The following is a 20,067-nucleotide window of genomic DNA, read 5'->3' on the forward strand; positions in this document are numbered from 1 at the left end:
CTGATCAAGGTCTAGAGAGGGGTAGTGCTGAGTGCTTATAAGCAAAAAGTCAACGACTGAGAAAAGTCCGAAGACCAAACACGAGCTATTTTAAAAGTCCAAACATTATATTTTCGTCTAAATCCGTAACTCCCGCGCTCTTTCGAAGTCGAAATGATATGGTCCCACTTTCACGCGCTTTATCATGTCTGTGGGCCTCACAACCGAACACTTTCACTTTGCCGTTTCCGGCCCTTTTGAGTTTTGTGCTTCTCTAGGAATACGCGACGCGACCCTCCGCGAATTTCACGCCCCTTCTCTTTTTAGTTTCGAATATTCCAACAGCCACCGACTCAAACTAATATTTTGTTTTAACTGTCAACAAATAAAATGATAAAAATTATCCATAAATTTTTTCCCGCATGCGTTTATATCCATACTGAAGGAAAAATATGGGCAAGTATGTAATTTATGGTATGTTTGAAAAGTCACTGTATAAGTGGATTTTTATGTAATTGGCGGTAATTATACCGTTTGGCGTGTTTGGATGGTCGTTTAATTACTTGATCCCACATAATTTAGGCTCTAATTATACAATTTTAATTCCGACATCCCTCATAAAAATTAGTATAATTACACTGTATAGTTACATAATTTAAATTTTTTTTTATTATATTATTTATAATCTAATATTAAAAATATCAATTGATAACCAAACATAACATGCAATTACAACCAAACAACATAAAACTTTAATTCGCAAGTAATTATATAGAGTTGTAATTACACTAGTAATTGCATAGTCGTATAATCACACGCTGACTTCCAAATAGATCCTAAATTTAAAAAAAAGAAATATGTAATTAAATAAATTTTTTTTAGAAAAAGTCTATGTAATTAAATTTTATAAATAATGTAAGTAATTAAATATTCAATTATCCCTTACTTATCATTTTGTAATATGTAATTAAATAAAAAAAATTTAGAAAAAGTCTATGTAATTAAATTTTATAAATAATGTAAGTAATTAACTATTCAATTATCCCCTTACTTATCATTTTGTCATTTTTTTCCTGGAAGGGGTCATCATGAACAAATTTATTACTTCAGTTCGAAGGGCACGACACCTCCTTTATGTGCTCTCACGCTGTTTTCCTTGCAAGTGGGGGAAATAATAAACAGTCGCACGACAGTATCACGAGATAGCTGGTGGAAGATTATTCCAATTTATTTTCATCCATTTTACGGTAAGTATGATTTTTATTTTATTCTCAAAATTCTATAACATATGTATTTAATTTACGGTAAGTATGATTTTTTATTTTTATTTCTCAAAATTCTATAACATATGTATTTAAAAAATATCGATACATAAATAATCGTTTTTTTTTCCTCTTTCAGAATTAAATTAATTTAAAATGATTTCAATATCACTTGTATATCGATATTGAAACCTCTCCGTCTTTAAAAGTCGGAGAGTGCGAGACCCTCTAAAATCATTTTTATTGTATAATTCAAATAAATTTTAAGTTGTAATTTGGGATAAATATGTAATGAAATAAAAATTTGGGTTAATGATATAAAGTTTCAAAACCCAACATTTTTTATCTCCTTCCTTTTCAGAATTTTCTCCTTTAAAACTCAACATTCATTTCATTTTACTTTCTCATTATTAATGTGAGACCATATTCGATTATGTACAAATCAATTTATTTTTCAATTTTAATTTATAAAAAAAAAATTAAAGTGAGTCTTTAAAGTTGGGATTATGAATGGAATAAGTGAAATAAAATATACATAAATCAAATCTTTTTCTATTTTTATCATAATATTATTTATGTGATACAATTTGATATCTAAAGTTAGACTTAACAGTTAGGATTGATAGATGGGTAGTTAAAAATTCAATAGTTTAAAAAAAAAAAAAAGTTCTACAATTTCAAGATTTCAATACAAAATTTATCAAATGGTCAAAGCACTCCCTTGAAGGCTGCTTCTGTTCAAATGCTGTAAATGAAACTTTTGTTATTGGATTAGTTGTTAAGAATAATCATTAGTAGCAATAGAAATAAAATTAAAAGAATAAGACTATATTCATTTTAGTTAATGGAAAAGACGTGAGAATATTCAAGGAATTAGGCCCGATCCCATTAATTTTCCAACAACCCACAATTGTTGGCAAGAATTTTTTTTTTTTTTTTTTTTTTATAAATTATTGGCAAGAAAAATTGTATGATATGAACATGTATATTTAAATTAAACACATTCGTGCTGTGAGATTATGGCTATTACGGAGTATTTTGATACATAAGAAAGTATATCTTCTATTGGATTTTTTATTTTATTTATTCTTGTTATAAATTTCAAGATCTCTTCACTGTTTCATTGGCATCTACTTGAAGTTAGAAGAAGAGGAAAAAAGAATAATAAAGAGTTTCACCTAACAATAACTATTTTGAGTATTTATTTGTTATAAATTGGAAAAAGTTAAAAGAGAAGGTAGTCTGCTACCAAAATTAAGGGTCAATTTTTACTCGTTGGCATCTCATTTAGGTCTCAAGTCAGCCAGCTCCGATTTCATCACCTACTTAATCTACTGTTCATATTTATTTTACTCCACTCTAATTTATAGTAATGTTTTACGTTGCGCATCGTGTGTGTTACGTCACTACTTACATATGTATATAAAAATTTGATATGTATAATTGTTTTTATGATTCATAAGAGAATTATATCATACGTTATAGAGTAATTGTGAATGAAAAAATAATAAAATTAATATTTAATTTCATATGAAATTTAAATATTATATGTGTCGAATTTTGATATGCATATGTAAGTGCTAACTTATTACACAATATACGTATAAGAATTTTTCTTAAGAGTGAATTTTAAGAAAAAATCGTTTTGAAACAAATATTATGCAAGTTTGACGAGGTAATATTAACATTATTTTATGTTTTATGTACAATAAATAATGATACAAGACGTATAATTGTTTTTTATGTTACACTAAATCAAATAATGGTATTTCATTAGATATCCTTTTAGTCAGATTGTGAAAATAAAAAATAAAAAGCCCTTAAACTATAGGTAAAATAACACATGGACACCTAAACTATCAAAACTAGTTAACAAAAGGCCATTTAGAGTACTATCCGTTTAAAGTTAGGTCCGAACGGTTACGTCGTGATGACATGGCAGTAACGTCCCCGTTACTACTACATTATGGTAATTATCCCAAAATAATATGGTAAAATTTCGCTTTATAGAAAGCTACATTGACATTTCTTTATCGTTAACTTATGATAAAAAATAAAATAAAAATTACATTGATTGCGTTTAAAATAAATTAAGTTTTTATCGTAGATGTTGTCATTAGTTTGATTTACGGGAATGAGAAAATATAGTTGAGAGAAAATTTATTTCACTTTCTAATAGCTAGGAATGAACATGATTAAATATTGAAATTTAAAATACCTTACCATAAAATAATTTTCTATATGATGATTAAGTAAGTTTCTTTTCCCATCATTTTATCACAATCTCTATTTCTATGAGATCGGCTCAACACATTTTAAGGCTCTATGTAAAAAAAAGAGAGGTCTTATTATTATATATAAAAAAGAATTAATTGTATGTAAAAATTTAAAGCAATTTCTAAAGTTAAAATTATTCATTATTTATGAGATCTAATTTAGGACATTTTTAGGCTTAATTTTTCATAAAAATAAATGTATAGGCTTTATTTTTCATAAAAAGAATGTTTTTAAGCTTTACAAAAAGGCATAAAATTTGTTTTTGGGACTTTATTATGTATACATTATAATACATTTTTCTTGGGGCCTAGGAGGTCGCATTTCTCGTTTAACGATCGAGTCAGTCTTGATATATGAAAATACTTCCAATAAATATATTCTTTTGAAAATGGCTCGAATTTATACATTTTAATTGAAATGATTTATTATGTGGTGACTGATACTATTTTTTTATATCGAAAGAATAATATTTTTAATAATTAATTGTAATCGAATTGAATCATGTCCATTTTCGATGATTTTTAGATAAAAATCTAGTCATTAAAATTAAATTAAATCATAAATATTATGAAAAACGATGAATACTATGAAAATCAGAATCTGTTTGTACAAGTAAAACACGCAAACAATCCTACGGACAAAAATATATTATATCCAAAACTGGAAATGTAATAAATATTTTGTTTTTGTACCAAAAAAAACACATACATAAAGCAAATCTCTTTACTTCAAAAAAAAAAAAAAAGAAAGCAGCAAATCTCTCATACACAAACATGGCAACATAATTATTATACAAAAATAATCTCTTCTCCAATCTATAGTATTTTTTTTAATCTATTGATTCCCAAAAGTACAAATTTAATTTCAATAACAAACATGGATACACGTCTCCCTTTCCCGTCAATCACTTCATGCCACGCGGAAGACTGAAAGGAAAATGGATCCCACTCTGACGTGGTCGATTATAAATATTAAATTAATTAAATTAAATAAAAATGTAGAGAGAGAAAGAAAAATAAAAAAGATATAGAGCGAGAAACTAGGCGCGGAGAAAGCCGTCCAAAAAATCACACATTTTTCCATTTCATCTGTATGCTTTAGACTTTAGAGTAGGGATAGCAATAGACATTACCCGATCCCATTACCGCGACCCGATTGCTCCTACTCGCAGTTGGATTTGGATATTAAAGATGATATCCGACTCGGGTTCGGATAGTATCTAGGTATTACGAAATATCCGACGGATATCCAATTCTATATAATGAGTTATTCAATTGGATATTTGTGGATATTTTATCTATTATCTGTTTAATTATTTTTTAACTTAATTTTCAAAATAAAGTTACTTTTAGAAAAAATATTATTTTAACTCAAATAAATTTATAATCAGATTTACAGATATATGATTTGAGTGTTCTTAATTTTATACTTTAATATCCGCTCAATACTTGAGTACACTGTAAGATAAATCAGATTCGGATACGGATACTAAAAAATAATCGGATATCCGACCCATTTTCATCTTTATTTTAAAGTTGATTTGAAAAATAAATTTAATTAATTAATTTTGTTTCCTTATTGTTTTAATTTTTCTCAGAATTGACTAAAAGTTAACGAATAAGAAAAACACAGGAGGTGGAGAGGAGATCATCCCAAACGCAGATCAGCCAAAATTTAAAAATCGAAGACCATCTTAGATTAGATCTTCCTTTGTGAACAAGAAGAAAAAAAGATTAATCTTTTTCTTGATCGAAATTCACATTTAATAATAATAATAATTATATTTTGTGGGTTTTGATAATAAAAATAATATATTTATTGTTCTTGTGAATGAAGGAGAGAGCTTTTTCTATAGATAGATAGATTGAGATTTGATAGATAGATCCTTCTTCTTCTTCTTCTTCTTCTTCTTCTTCTAGGGTTTGGCAGGGGATCTGGAATTTTTGTTTTGTGTGTGATGAAATGTTTGGGGGATCGAAAGGCAAAACGATGAAATGGACATCATTGCTTAAAGACATCAAAGAAAAAGTCGGTTTAGCTCAATCTCCTGCTCCTTCTCCTTCTTCATACTCAAATTCCTCCGCCGCCGCCGCCTTCTCTTATTCACGGTCGTCTTCTTCATCGTCAACCAACAATGCGCCAACTATACATCGTGCTTCGTCTCCAAGGTGCAATTTCACTTTCCGTTTTAGTTGCCACATTTTGTCCTTTGTCATTGTTTTTAATTTTTTCTGGACATTTTTTTAGCTCATGTCAAGAATTGGGTGAACTTTTGTTTATCTAGTTATGCAGCTTTCAAGAAGTAATGAGCTCTGATTAATTCACTATAAGCTGCTATCGTTTTTTATTTATTTTTTCCATCGTGGAATCGGCTTTTCTCGTGTTGTTATGCGGAATAGAACAATTACGAGCTAGAAAGGTTCGTTTTTGGGATTTTAAGTGAGATGCCTGAACCAAACTAAATAGGGAAAGCAATAGCGTGCCGATCTTATTAGTTGTGATCCCGTATACTTCCCATCTGTAGTTTCCCATCTGTAGTACGCATATGGTTACGTACTTACGTTAACTTCTGCTATTTTATACTACTTTTTTTTCAACCTTTTCATCAGGCTTCTCTCGCCCACTTCTGCTTCTTGAATGTAGACGTTACATTAGATTTGTCATGTTGTTAACGTAAAATGATTTTTGCGCTTATTTCAGGGAATATTGCAAAATGTTTTTAAATACAGGACTGAATTTCACTGAAAATCCTTGGAATTGATCTTTAATATTTTTTTGATCGGGCCTAATTGTTGCTCTTTTTATTTATTAATGCACAAGGCTACATTTTGAGCATCTTGAAGGTGAAATTATATGGTAATGGCTGGTGATAAATAGGTTTCTTTATTAGCGAAATATCTATAACATGAGATGTAAGAATAATTTATGGTCAACCAGATGATTTTAGAAGTTTAAGTTCAGCCTTTTTGATTCTGCATAATGGTCAACATCAGCTGTAGATGTATTTTTGGCCCTTGCATGACATTTTGTTAATGCTTTTGTGAATCAGAGATAAGCACGAATTGGAAATTGGACTTCAAGAGATTTTGGGAGGAGTTCCGCTCTTCCAGCTCCGAAAAGGTTTTTCCCACTCGCACACACTATACTCCCTTTCTCATGTACTGAAGGCACTCAATTTTGTGATATAATAAGATGTTCTGGGTGCTAATCTCCTTTTCATCTGCCATGCAGGAGAAAGAGGCGGCCTTGAATTTGAGTGTAGATTCTTTTTGTAGATTAGTGAAGCAACAAGCTAATGTAGCTCAGTTAGTTACAATGTACGAACAAGGTTCCTTCATTCTTTCTATCTAGCAAATTACTAATGTAGCAGTTGCATAGTTGTTGTGTAATGTCATTAGTACCACTAGTTGCCTCTTTGTGAATTAACTAGCTAAAGTACAGTTAATTGCAATATGCTCCGTGTTGTATGTCAGCGATGAGGTCCAATAGTTAGGATGGTATTTGCACTGATTATACATAATTCTTTTTTTAGTGTGTTGACCAACTTTCCTAATGTGGATGAATCACAGGTTAGTAGAAACCCATATATTCTCCTTTGTTGTGGGAAGAGCGTTGTCACGGATATAGAGAAGTTAAAAAATCAGCAGCAAAACAAGATCTTTGGACCTTGTAAAAGTTCTAGAGTTTTTTTCTGAAGTCAATGAGGTCTGCTGTCATATCCAAAAGTTTTTTCCTTTCTCTTTAGTTGCAATTACTCCATACTTCTTTCATTATTTCTTTGATTCACAGTCTTCCTTGGTTACCTGCAGGATGGCTTCTGTCCTGGTTCAAATTTGTTAACCGTCGTAGAAGTTCTTGTTTCTGGGGTATGCCTTCTTTAAACTTCATAGCTTTGATTTTTCTTTTCACTTGTCTTCCAAACCTTGTCGAATACCTTACTGCTTTTAGTGTGCTGATATAAGCAATTTACTGTTTGCAGCCTATAGATAAGCAGTCTCTACTTGATTCTGGCATATTTTGCTGTCTCATACATATTCTTAATTCCCTTCTTGGTCCTGATGGAGGAAGTGGAAGGGAAAATACTTCTAACGGGAAAAAGAATTACTGACTCAGAAAGATTTTGGTGATGCTGCTTCTCAAAATCGTAGGCATGAGGTAATAACATTCCATGATAACTCGTCATCCTTGATCGCTTCCTGTGTTTCCTCTACCTTGAATCACATCAACATAAACCTCTTACTTTACTGGTTAGATGGTTTTATGAGAAATTCGTAGACTATAGAATTTAGCTCGTCTATTTTCAAGTTCATAGTCCATTAATCAGTCATGGCGATGCTAGTTATTTTACTTAGTTTACTTCAACATTGTTTCTCAACTTCGTTGTAGGTAGAGCAAGTGTAGTCCATGTTATGAAAGCGTTGGCTAGTCATCCGTCAGCAGCACAGAGTTTGATCGAGGATGATTCACTTCAATTGCTGTTTCAAATGGTTGCAAATGGGTCTTCAACAGTTTTTTCTCAATACAAAGAAGGCCTTGTTCCTCTGCATAGTATACAACTCCATAGGCATGCAATGCAGTGAATTTTAGATACTTAATTGATGTGTTCTCTGAGGCACAAATTCAGTTTATATTAAATTGTGTCATAGTTGAAACATTGTGTAATATGTTTTTACTGTTCCAGATACTTAGTCTTCTTCTGTTCAATGACAATGGAAGCACTGCCAAGTATATTCGTCGGCATCATTTGGTGAGTATGGAAATATTTGATGTTTAACTGAAATACTGAATACCTATCATTAATCTAATTTCGGAAACAATTGCTGAATACTGAATGAATCTTGTAACTTGAGTGTAGTTATACAATATGAATCAATTATATGTTATCAGTAAACATGTCGAGCACCATTTAATGGCGGTCAAATTCTGAATTGGTGATTTGCTCTTTGCGCAGGTAAAAAATTCTTTTGATGGCCGTCCAAGATTTCAATCCTGAATGTGGTGATCCTGCATACACTATTGGCATTGTGGATTTGGCTACTTGAATCAGTTGAATTATCACATAGATCAGGTAATTAGCTCATTTTATTTCATTGTTTCAAATATCTAATATAGATCACTACTCTTGGTTGTTGGTGTTGTAATTTTGGTATTTTTCTTTTTGTTATGGGCAACAATTTCTTACGGACTTGAGTTCCTTTTTGGAATTTTGGTGTACAGAGGCTGGAGGTGTGCGGCTCAGGGAAGACATACACAATGCACATGGTTATCATTTCCTAGTTCAATTTGCCTTGGTTCTGTCATCCATGCCTCAGAATCAGTCTGCACAGTTTGATTATTCCTCATCTCCCAGTGATACAACTAGAAATCCAACTGGTTCTGAAGCAACTGATGGAGGACCACAAAGTGTTTCAGGACAAGAGGACATCGTAGCCCAACAAGTTTCTCCACACTCTCTAGGTTGCTTGATGTTCTTGTTAACCTTTCCCAAATTGGCCCACCTGAACCTAAAAGCTCCAAACCTTCTCACACCAGGCGTAATAGCCATGGCAGAAGTCGAACATTATCTTCTGATCGGTTCAGTGATGAAACTTGGGAACAAGGCAATAATAAAGTTAAAGACCTTGAGGCAGTCCAGATGTTGCAAGATATTTTTCTCAAATCAAACAGCCGAGAACTTCAAGCAGAAGTGTTAAACAGAATGTTTAAAATATTCTCAAGCCATCTTGAGAATTATAAATTGTGTCAGCAACTAAGGACTGTTCCACTTTTTATTTTAAATATGTCTGGTTTTCCACCGGCCTTGCAAGAAATAACCTTGAAGATTCTTGAATATGCTGTGACCGTGGTGAATTGCGTTCCTGATCAAGAATTGTTGTCACTTTGTTGCTTATTGCAGCAACCGATAACATCTGAGTTAAAGAGCACTATACTTTCTTTCTTTGTGAAACTATTATCTTTTGATCAACAGTACAAGAAAGTATTGCGTGAAGTAGGGTGTTGGAAGTTCTGTTGGATGATTTGAAGCAGCACAAGTTCATCATGGGTCCTGATGAACAAACTGATAGCCCTAAGTTAGATAGAAAATCCAGTTCGAGTAATTTCAAGAAACATTTGGGCAATAAGGATGCCATATTATCGTCACCCAAGCTCATGGAATCTGGGTCCGTAAAGCTTCCTATTTTTGAAGTTGAATCAACAATTGCTGTCGGATGGGATTGCATGGCCTCCTTGGTTAAGAAAACTGAAGCTAGTCAAGCATCATTCCGGTCAGCAAGTGGCGTAACCATAATCCTCCCCTTTCTTGCTTCAGCCGTTCATCGTCATGGGGCTCTCCGGATATTGTCATGTTTGATTAGTGAAGATGTTGCACAGGTTTGTAATATCCATTGTTCCTATTTGCTAGACATATTTGCCTTTTCTTTTGAGTGATTATTTTCTCAATGGTTTCCTGAAAACAATCCATGGTGAGGACTCTGCAATGTGAAAGATTAATGTTGCTTGCTATATCTTTCATGCATAGTCTGCAATAAATGTATCAGCTTTTTCATCATATCACTGTATTGTTTTCTTTTGTTTTCAGACTCACCCTGAAGAGTTAGGCACACTTGTTGAAGTTCTTAAGAGTGGAATGGTGACAAGTGCTTCTGGGCACCAATACAGACTTCAAAGTGATGCAAAATGCGACACCATGGGAGCACTCTGGCGCATTATGGGTGCTAATAGTTCCGCTCAAAGGGTCTTTGGTGAATCAACTGGGTTCTCACTTTTGCTGACTAAACCTCACAGGTTCCAGGGTGAAGGGACACCAATGAATCTTCTTTAGAGATTGCTAAAACTTTCACATATCTATTGCGACTTATCACTGCTTGTGTGTTTAATAATGGTGTAAATAGGATGAGATTGCATGCTATTTTGTCATCTCAGACTTTTTACGATCTGCTGTGTGAGTCTGGCATGCTATGCGTAGAGTGTGAAAAACAAGTTATTCAGCTTCTGCTTGAACTTGCCCTTGAAATTGTGCTGCCTCCTTTTCTAATGTCGGAGAATGCTGGATCATCCGACATGATTGAGAAAACTGATTCATCATGTTTTCCATTGTCAACTGCATCTGGTTTGTTTGACCCTAATAAGGAACGAGTGTACAACGCTGGTGCTGTCAGAGTTTTGATTCGATGTTTGTTTGTTATTGACTCCAAAGGTGCAACTAGAAGTGCTGCATCTAATTGAAAAGCTTTCTCGCGCTGGTCCCTTTAATCAGGAAAATCTTACCTCTGTAGGTGAGAGAAGGTTCTGTTGCCTCTTTATCAATTTCTTAATTAGCACTCAGAATTCACCATTCTTTTTCCCTCTCAGGATGTGTGGAACTTCTACTTGAGACGATTCAGCCTTTCCTTTCGGGTTCATCCCCTTTGCTGTCTTGTGCTTTGAAGATTGTGGAAGTTCTTGGGGCTTATAGGTAGGAATTGCAGCTTCATGGACTTTGCTTCGTTACCTGGCATTAACTTACTATCTATTACATATGCTTCGACTGTTAAACTAATGTGTTAAAATAATGTTCACATTTCTGTTGGTAGGTTGTCTGCATCGGAACTTCGAATTCTTTTTAGATATATTGGTGCATATGAGGCAGATGAACACATGCCATAACATTGTTGATATGATGGAGAGACTGATACTCATGGAGGATATGGCCTTAGAAAATGTTTCTCTGGCTCCATTTGTGGAGTTGGACATGAGCAAAGTTGGGCATGCCTCAGTTCAGGTATCTCTGGGGGAAAGATCATGGCCCCCTGCAGCTGGTTATTCTTTTGTTTGTTGGTTCAGTTTCATAATTTTCTGAAATCACAAACAAAGGATATTGAATCTTCCAAGACCAGTTATTCAGCAAGGCGTAGTGGTTCTACTGGCAAGCATCATGAGAGGCACCTTCTTCGGATATTTTCTGTTGGTGAAGTGAATAATGATAGTTCATTTTATGCAGAACTATATCTTCAAGAGGATGGGGTTCTAACCCTTTCTACCAGCAATTCGTCATCCTTATCGTTTTCTGGATTAGAACTTGAAGAAGGAAGATGGCACCACCTTGCTGTTGTTCATAGCAAACCGAATGCGCTTGCAGGCTTTTCCAAGCGAGTATCGCTCATGTGTATCTTAATGGTAAGCTAAGACACACAAGGGAAACTCGGGTATTCACCATCTCCATTAGGAAAATCATTACAGGTGATGGTTGGGACTCCGGTTACTTGTGCACAAGTTAGTGACTTGACGTGGAAGCTCCGCTCTTGCTATCTCTTTGAGGAAGTCCTCACATCAGGGTCTATTTGTTTTATGTACATTCTGGGTAGAGGATATCGAGGGCTCTTCCAAGACACGGATTTGTTGCGCTTTGTCCCCAACCAGGCTTGTGGTGGTGGTAGTATGGCCATCTTAGATTCGTTGGATTTTGATTTGCCTTTGGGAGCTAACTCACAGAAGCTTGACACTACTATAAAGCAAGGGGAATCAAGGGCTGATGGCAGTGGAATTGTTTGGGATTTGGACAGGCTTAGAAACCTCTCGTTGCAGCTTTCTGGAAAGAAACTCATATTTGCATTTGATGGAACATGTGCAGAAGCTAGTCGAGCAACTGGAACCTTTTCCCTTCTCAATCTAGTCGATCCACTGTCAGCTGCTGCTTCTCCTATTGGGGGTCAGTTTTATATTAGATTCTTAGTTCATACATTTAGCTTTGAGTGAATCAAATGAAAATGGCAATAAAGCTTAATTTTATTTTAATGAAGTTAAACATTTTTCACACGAATGTAATGAAGTTATGTCATGCTTATAATTACTTTTGTGGCTGTTATTCAGGCATACCACGGTTTGGACGTCTTCATGGTGATATCTATATATGTAGGCAGTGTGTAATTGGTGACACCATCCGACCTGTAGGTGGAATGGCTGTCGTCCTGGCCCTTGTCGAGGCTGCTGAAACTAGGGATATGCTCCACATGGCCCTCACGTTACTTGCCTTGTGCTCTGCATCAGAATCCGCAGAATGTGAGAGACATGCAAACATACAGGGGTTACCATTTGCTCTCTCTCTTTCTACGTCCGTAGAATGTCGTTGTTCGATATGCAATCACTTGAGATCTTTTTCCAGATTGCTGCGTGTGAAGCTTCATTTTCTGAGCCTAAGAGGTTGGAAAAAGTTCAAAATAATCTGTCCCCTCCACCACCACACCGGAAGCCAGCTTTGAAGATCTTAATTTGTCAAAATTCCGTGATGAATTTTCCTCTGTGGGTTCTCACGGAGATATGGATGATTTTTCTGTGCATAAAGATTCGTTCAGTCATATTTCTGAGCTAGAAAATGCTGACATGTCTGTTGAAACTTCAAATTGCATTGTTTTGTCGAATGCAGATATGGTTGAGCATGTCTTGTTGGACTGGACTTTGTGGGTAACCGCTCCAGTCTCCATTCAAATTTCACTGTTAGGCTTTCTTGAGCATTTAGTATCAATGCACTGGTACAGGAATCATAACCTTACAGTTTTGCGCAAAATTAACCTTGTTCAGCATTTACTAGTCACGCTGCAGCGTGGAGATGTTGAAGTTCCAGTTCTGGAGAAACTGGTTGTGTTGCTTGGTGTCATCTTAGAAGATGGTTTTCTCGTTTCTGAACTTGAACTTGTTGTGAGGTTTGTGATTATGAGCTTTGATCCTCCTGCACTGAAACCACGCCATGAAATTATGAGAGAATCGATGGGGAAACATGTAATTGTCAGGAACATGCTGCTGGAGATGCTAATTGATCTTCAAGTAACCATTAGATCAGAAGAGTTGCTCGAACAGTGGCATAAGATAGTCTCATCCAAACTAATAACATATTTTCTTGATGAAGCTGTGCATCCTACAAGTATGAGATGGATCGTGACACTGCTAGGTGTATGTCTTGCTTCTTCTCCTACATTTTCCCTCAAGTTTCGAACTAGTGGAGGTTATCAAGGCTTGATGCGTGTTCTTGCTAGCTTCTATGATTCCCAGATATATATTATATTTTGTTCTGTTTGATTTTTGGAAAGCCTGTTTATCCACGATTGCCTGAAGTCCGCATGATAGATTTTCATCTCTCATGCCAAATGATGGAAGTTATGTGGAGCTAAGATTTGTGGAACTTTTGGAATCTGTGATTGCCATGGCAAAATCTACTTTTGATAGGTTGAGCATGCAGTCGATGCTTGCCCACCAAGCTGGTAGCTTGTCCCAGGTTGGTGCCGGTCTTTTGGTGGAGCTTGTGGAGGAAAATGGAGATATGACTGGTGAGCTTCAGGGTGAGGCCCTATGGCACAAGACATACGCTGCACGCTTGATGGGTGGGGAGGCATCTGCTCCAGCTGCTGCAACCTCCATCTTGAGGTTAATGGTTGATTTGCAAAGATGTGTCCTCCCTTTTCTGCTGTCTGAACTCGAGTTTCTTGAAAGCTGTGTCGATCTCTATTTCTCTTGTGTTAGGTATTTGTAATGCCTAAAGCCTTCTGGATTTCCTCTATATATGTAGAAAGAAGGGTCAATTTCCACTTCTGTATTGGTTTGTTATGTTTAAACATTGTTGTGAATTACTTTTCCTCTTGATCCGTGTTCTAAATTTATTCTGTCAAATTCATTTTCTTTATCCCCTACAGGGCTTCGTATGCACTGCAAATGGCTAAAGAACTCTTGGTAAAAAGTGAAGAAAAGAATTCGAATGATGCCGAGGATACCACTAGTTCTCAAAATACATACTCTAGCTTGCCTCAGGAACAGAATCAATCTACCAAAACCTCCATCAGTATTCAAAGTTTTCCTCATGGCCAGGCAAGTACAAGTTCGGAAGATATGTCTGCACCGCAAAATGAAACAAGTGATGAGAATGCAGAGGTCAATGTTCCTGCAACTGAGAAGAGATTGAACAATTCAGTGCTGGATGATATCCAAGTGGTTCAGAGTTCAGACAGTGATGATGCTGAACGAGTCTCTACTACTATGGGCTCAAAGGTTGTTGATCAAGGCACTCAGGATCCAGTTCAGCCAACTGATTCCCAGACTTCTACATCTCTGATGCTAGATTCTCCTAATTTCTCGGAGAAGTCTGGTTCCAAAGCACCCCTTGGATCTTCTTCGTCTCCAGTTGTTGCGTTAACTTCTTGGCTCAGTTCAAACAATAGTGAACCCAGAACGCACTTTGCAGGTCCTCCTTCCATGGATTCTTCCATGTATTCATCCATGTCTGCTGGTGATCAAGAGCCGTCATCAGACTCAAAGTCCAATTTTCAAGGGGCATCTTCATCAAATTCCTTCTTTAAAACAAGCGCGAAACTGCTTCTTGAAGTAGACAATTGTGGTTATGGTGGGGGTCCTTGCTCTGCTGGAGCAACTGCTGTTTTGGATTTCGTCGCCGAAGTTCTTTCTGATTACATGACTGAACAGATGAAAGCAGCTGTAGTTGTGGAGAGCGTTTTGGAAATGGTTCCCTTGTATGTCGATGCTGAGTCTATGCTAGTCTTCCAAGGTTTGTGCCTCAGTAGATTGATGAACTTTCTTGAAAGGCGTCTCATACGCGATGACGAGGAAGATGAAAAGAAACTTGATAAGAGTCGCTGGTCCTCTAACTTAGACACATTTTGCTGGATGATTGTGGACCGTGTATATATGGGTGCATTTCCTCAACCTAGTGGTGTGCTTCGAACTCTCGAATTCTTATTGTCAATGTTACAATTGGCAAACAAAGATGGTCGAATTGAAGAGGCTGCTCCTACCGGAAGGGGTATTTTATCAATCGGAAGAGGGATCAGGCAGCTTGATGCTTATGTACATTCAATTCTAAAAAATACAAATAGAATGATATTGTATTGTTTCCTGCCATCATTTTTGAGTTCCATAGGAGAGGATGGTCTTCTTTCATGCTTAGGATTGCTTATGGAATCAAAAAGAGGATCACACCCAAATTCTTCGCAGGATGATTCAGCAATGGATATTTGCACAGTGCTTCAGTTATTAGATGCTCACACTCGGCTCATATTTTGTCCCAGCAATCTTGATACCGATCTAAATTGTTGCCTTTGTGTGAATCTAGTCTCTCTTCTCCGTGACCAGAGGCGCAGTGTGCGAAATATGGCAGTTGATATTGTTAAGTTCTTACTTGTGCATCGTAGGCCTGCGCTGGAAGACCTACTTGTCTCTAAACGAAATCAAGGGCAACACCTAGATGCTCTACATGGTGGGTTCGATAAACTATTGACTGGAAGTCTGTCTGATTTCTTTGAGTGGCTTCAGAACTCTGAGCAGATGGTCAACAAAGTATTGGAGCAGTGTGCTGGCATTATGTGGGTACAATATATTGCAGGATCAGCAAAATTTCCTGGAGTACGAATAAAAGGCATGGAAGGTCGACACAAGAGGGAAATGGGTAGAAAATTACGGGATATTTCAAAGTTAGATATAAAGCACTGGGAGCAGGTAAACGAACGGAGATATGCACTTGATATGGTCCGTGACACCATGTCTACTGAGCTCAGAGTCATTCGTCAAGATAAGTATGGGTGGGTTCTCCATGCTGAGAGCGAGTGGCAAACACATCTCCAGCAACTCGTACATGAACGAGGGATATTCCCTGTACGTAAATCACCTGTGATGGAAGAACCTGAATGGCAGCTCTGCCCCATTGAAGGACCATACAGGATGCGCAAAAAGCTTGAGCGCAGCAAATTAAGAATTGATAGCATCCAGAATGTTCTTGACGGTCTATTTGAATTAGGAGAATCGGAGCTTTCTAAAACCAAAAATGACGATGCTCCTGATGCTTCTGATACCGAGTCTGAATCTATGTTTCATCTTTTTACTGAGATCGATGGACAGAATGATACAGACGACGAGTTGTATGACGATCCAATTTACAAAGATGATGTCAAAGATGCAGTTTCTGTTAGAAGCGGCTGGAATGATGACAGAGCCAGTAGCATAAATGATGCAAGTCTGCACTCAGCTCAAGAATTTGGTGGTGGGAAATCTAGTGCAGCATCTGTGCCAATAACCGAGAGTAACCATGGAAAATCCGAGCAAGGATCTCCTAGGCAGTCACCGTCTGCTAAAGTAGATGAAACCGAAGAGGCAGATGATAAGTCTGATAAGGAACTTAATGATAATGGTGAATATTTGATCAGACCATACCTAGAACCTCTTGAAAAAATCCGTTTCAAATACAACTGCGAACGTGTTGTAGGTCTTGACAAGCATGATGGTATTTTCTTGATAGGGGAACTTTCTTTGTACATTATAGAGAATTTTTACATCGACGAATCTGATTGCATCTGTGAAAAGGAATGTGAAGATGAGCTGTCGGTTATTGATCAGGCTTTGGGAGTGAAGAAGGATGCTTCTGGATGTATGGATTTCCAGTCTAAGGCATCTTCATCATGGACCACGACAGTAAAACATGTATAGGTGGAAGGGCATGGGCCTATAATGGTGGTGCATGGGGAAAGGAGAAAGTATGTACCAGTGGCAATTTACCTCATCCTTGGCGTATGTGGAAGCTCGATAGTGTTCATGAGATCTTGAAACGTGATTACCAGCTTCGTCCTGTTGCTGTTGAGATATTTAGCATGGATGGGTGTAATGATCTTTTGGTCTTCCACAAGAAAGGAGAGAGAAGAAGTGTTTAAAAATCTGGTTGCCATGAATCTTCCAAGGAACAGCATGTACGATCTTCTTTCCTTTTCATTTTTGTCACAATATGAAATACGTATTATTTCTTTTTAACATACTTTTGAAAATTGACAAAGTCGAAACTAGAAGTGCTTTTTCAGTTCATAATTTTTATTTCTCAGATGCTATTGTTTTAGATAATGATATTGTCTCTCCTTTCCACCAGGTTGGATACAACTATTTCAGGGTCTTCAACAAAGGAAAGTAATGAAGGCAGCCGTCTTTTTAAGCTTGTGGCTAAATCATTCTCGAAAAGATGGCAGAATGGAGAAATCAGTAATTTTCAGTACCTCATGCACCTCAACACACTGGCAGGACGTGGATACAGTGATCTGACCCAATATCCAGTTTTTCCATGGGTTCTAGCAGATTATGAAAGTGAAAATCTCGACTTGTCAGACCCCAAGACATATCGTAAGCTCGACAAGCCGATGGGCTGTCAGACCCCAGAGGGAGAGGATGAATTTAAGAAAAGGTGAGTCGTCATTTTTTTCCATCTTGAGTGCTTATTGGACTATAAGTCGTCATTTTATTAAGATTTTATTTTATTTTGGTAATTCAGATACGAGAGCTGGGATGATCCAGAGGTCCCGAAATTCCATTATGGCTCTCATTATTCAAGCGCTGGGATTGTCCTTTTTTATCTCCTACGGCTGCCACCTTTCAGTACGGAGAATCAAAAACTTCAGGGTGGCCAATTTGATCACGCAGATCGCCTTTTCAACAGTATAAGAGATACTTGGTCGAGTGCAGCTGGAAAAGGAAACACCTCAGATGTGAAGGAATTGATTCCGGAATTCTTCTATATGCCCGAGTTTTTAGAAAATCGATTCGACCTTGACTTGGGGGAAAAGCAATCCGGGGAAAAGGTTTGTCTCATTATAATTTATAGCATTCACTCAAGATTTCGACCATATGTTTTTCCTTTCTCCCTCGATGCTTGATTTGCTAATCGTGGATGGCCATCAAATTAGGTTGGTGATGTACTCTTACCTCCTTGGGCCAAAGGCAGTTGTAGAGAGTTCATCAGGAAGCATAGGGAAGCTTTGGAATCAGAATATGTTTCAGAAAATCTGCATCATTGGATAGACCTCATCTTTGGCCATAAACAGAGGGGCAAGGTTGGTCACTGCCATTTCTCTGTCTATTGGATAGAACTTTAATCTATCTTTCAAATTTTAACAAATACATTTTATTTTTTTTATCCAACTTACAGGCTGCGGAGGAAGCGGTGAATGTGTTTTATCATTACACATATGAAGGCAATGTCGACATTGATTCAGTTACAGATCCTGCAATGAAAGCATCGATTTTAGCACAAATAAATCACTTTGGGCAGACACCTAAACAACTGTTTCTCAAACCTCATGTAAAAAGGAGAGTTGACAGGAAAATTCCTTATCACCCTCTCAAGCACTCTAACCATCTTGTTCCTCATGAAGTACGCAAATACCACACTTCCATTACACAAATTGTTACTTTCAACGACAAAATTCTTCTGGCTGGGGCAAACAGTGTGCTTAAACCCAGATCACTTATCAAATATATAGCATGGGGTTTCCCAGATCGTAGTTTGAGATTTCTAAGCTATGACCAAGACAGACTTCTCTCTACCCATGAGGATCTTCATGGTGGTAACCAGATTCAGTGTGTTGGGGTTAGCCACGACGGTCAATTCATCGTAACGGGTGCTGATGATGGTTTAGTATGTGTTTGGAGAAACTGCAAGTATGGATCCCGCCATATACGACACTTGGTATTGCAAAAAGCCCTTTTTGCACATACAGGGAAGATAACGTGCCTTCATGTAAGTCAGCCTTACATGTTGATTGTTAGTGGCTCTGATGACTGTACTGTCATTGTTTGGGACCTCAGCTCCTTGGGTTTCGTTCGGCAACTTCCCGAGTTCCCATCACCGGTCTCTGCGATATACGTGAATGACTTGACCGGAGAAATTTTGACGGCAGCCGGAATTATGCTTGCGATCTGGAGCATCAATGGCGACTGCCTTGCTGTCGTCAACACGTCTCAGCTTCCGTCGGATTTGATCCTCTCGGTAACAAGCTGTACGTTTTCGGATTGGTCTGACACGAATTGGTACGTAACAGGTCATCAAAGTGGAGCCGTAAAGGTGTGGAAAATGGTTCACAGCTCCGGCCAGGAAGTTGCTTCCCTGAGTAAGTCAAATAGCAATGTCTCGGCTGGATTAAACTTGGGCGACAAGTTACCAGAGTACAGGCTGATCCTCCACAAAGTACTGAAATCCCACAAGCATCCAGTTACTTCCGTTCTTGTTACAAGTGACTTAAAGCAGTTACTGAGTGGAGATTCAGCCGGATATTTGCTATCGTGGACATTACAAGATCAGAGTTTAAAGGCATCATTATCAAATCTCGGGTGAAGACAGTGGGATATAATACTAGGTGAGTGAATTTTTAGCTCTTGGGATCACCAAGACAAATAGGGTCCACCCTTTTTGGGAAAGAATGAGTCAGATAATATATTTCTGAAGGGATGGAAAATACAACAGCACTGTTGGAAGAGAGGGCAAGTAACACGACAAAGTCGACGAAACATTTCGGATAATTTTTTTGATAGGCACGAGCACGGTCACGTGCTGATTTTTGCCTGATGAAGATAAAACATGGCCAATACTTGTTTTGTTGTATTTTGAACTTTGGTGGGAGGGTTTCAATTTATTGACTGTACTGTTTGTTTTTGCTGTTGATGTAAATAGAAAGGGGCTACTAACAGTGTGTAATGGAATTTGTACAGAGGAACTTGCCATCTTTGGAGAATTGGGTTTGAGTGTATCTCTGTTGGC

The 20,067-nt window shown here is 36.9% G+C and overlaps 1 protein-coding gene across 1 annotated transcript; it reads left to right on the top strand.

The window, feature by feature from the left end:
* The first annotated feature begins 5,480 nt into the window (after positions 1–5,480).
* On the top strand, positions 5,481–19,644 carry LOC139882735 (protein SPIRRIG-like). The gene is given in 37 exon segments (XM_071867011.1): positions 5,481–5,686; positions 6,568–6,586; positions 6,588–6,638; positions 6,750–6,835; positions 7,088–7,223; positions 7,328–7,384; positions 7,498–7,606; positions 7,609–7,696; positions 7,915–8,092; positions 8,197–8,267; positions 8,473–8,551; positions 8,553–8,586; positions 8,736–8,963; positions 8,966–9,511; positions 9,514–9,890; positions 10,099–10,315; positions 10,318–10,697; positions 10,699–10,795; positions 10,872–10,974; positions 11,093–11,132; positions 11,134–11,338; positions 11,341–11,637; positions 11,640–11,692; positions 11,694–12,207; positions 12,369–12,529; positions 12,531–12,611; positions 12,613–12,727; positions 12,730–13,536; positions 13,539–13,625; positions 13,628–14,012; positions 14,183–16,962; positions 16,965–17,176; positions 17,178–17,236; positions 17,410–17,718; positions 17,806–18,112; positions 18,218–18,364; positions 18,460–19,644. Coding segments are annotated over 37 exon segments (10,806 nt in total).
* Positions 19,645–20,067: the final 423 nt, after the last annotated feature.

The sequence above is a fragment of the Rutidosis leptorrhynchoides genome, unplaced genomic scaffold (assembly GCF_046630445.1).
Source record: "Rutidosis leptorrhynchoides isolate AG116_Rl617_1_P2 unplaced genomic scaffold, CSIRO_AGI_Rlap_v1 contig301, whole genome shotgun sequence".
NCBI classification, from domain to species: Eukaryota; Viridiplantae; Streptophyta; class Magnoliopsida; order Asterales; family Asteraceae; genus Rutidosis; species Rutidosis leptorrhynchoides.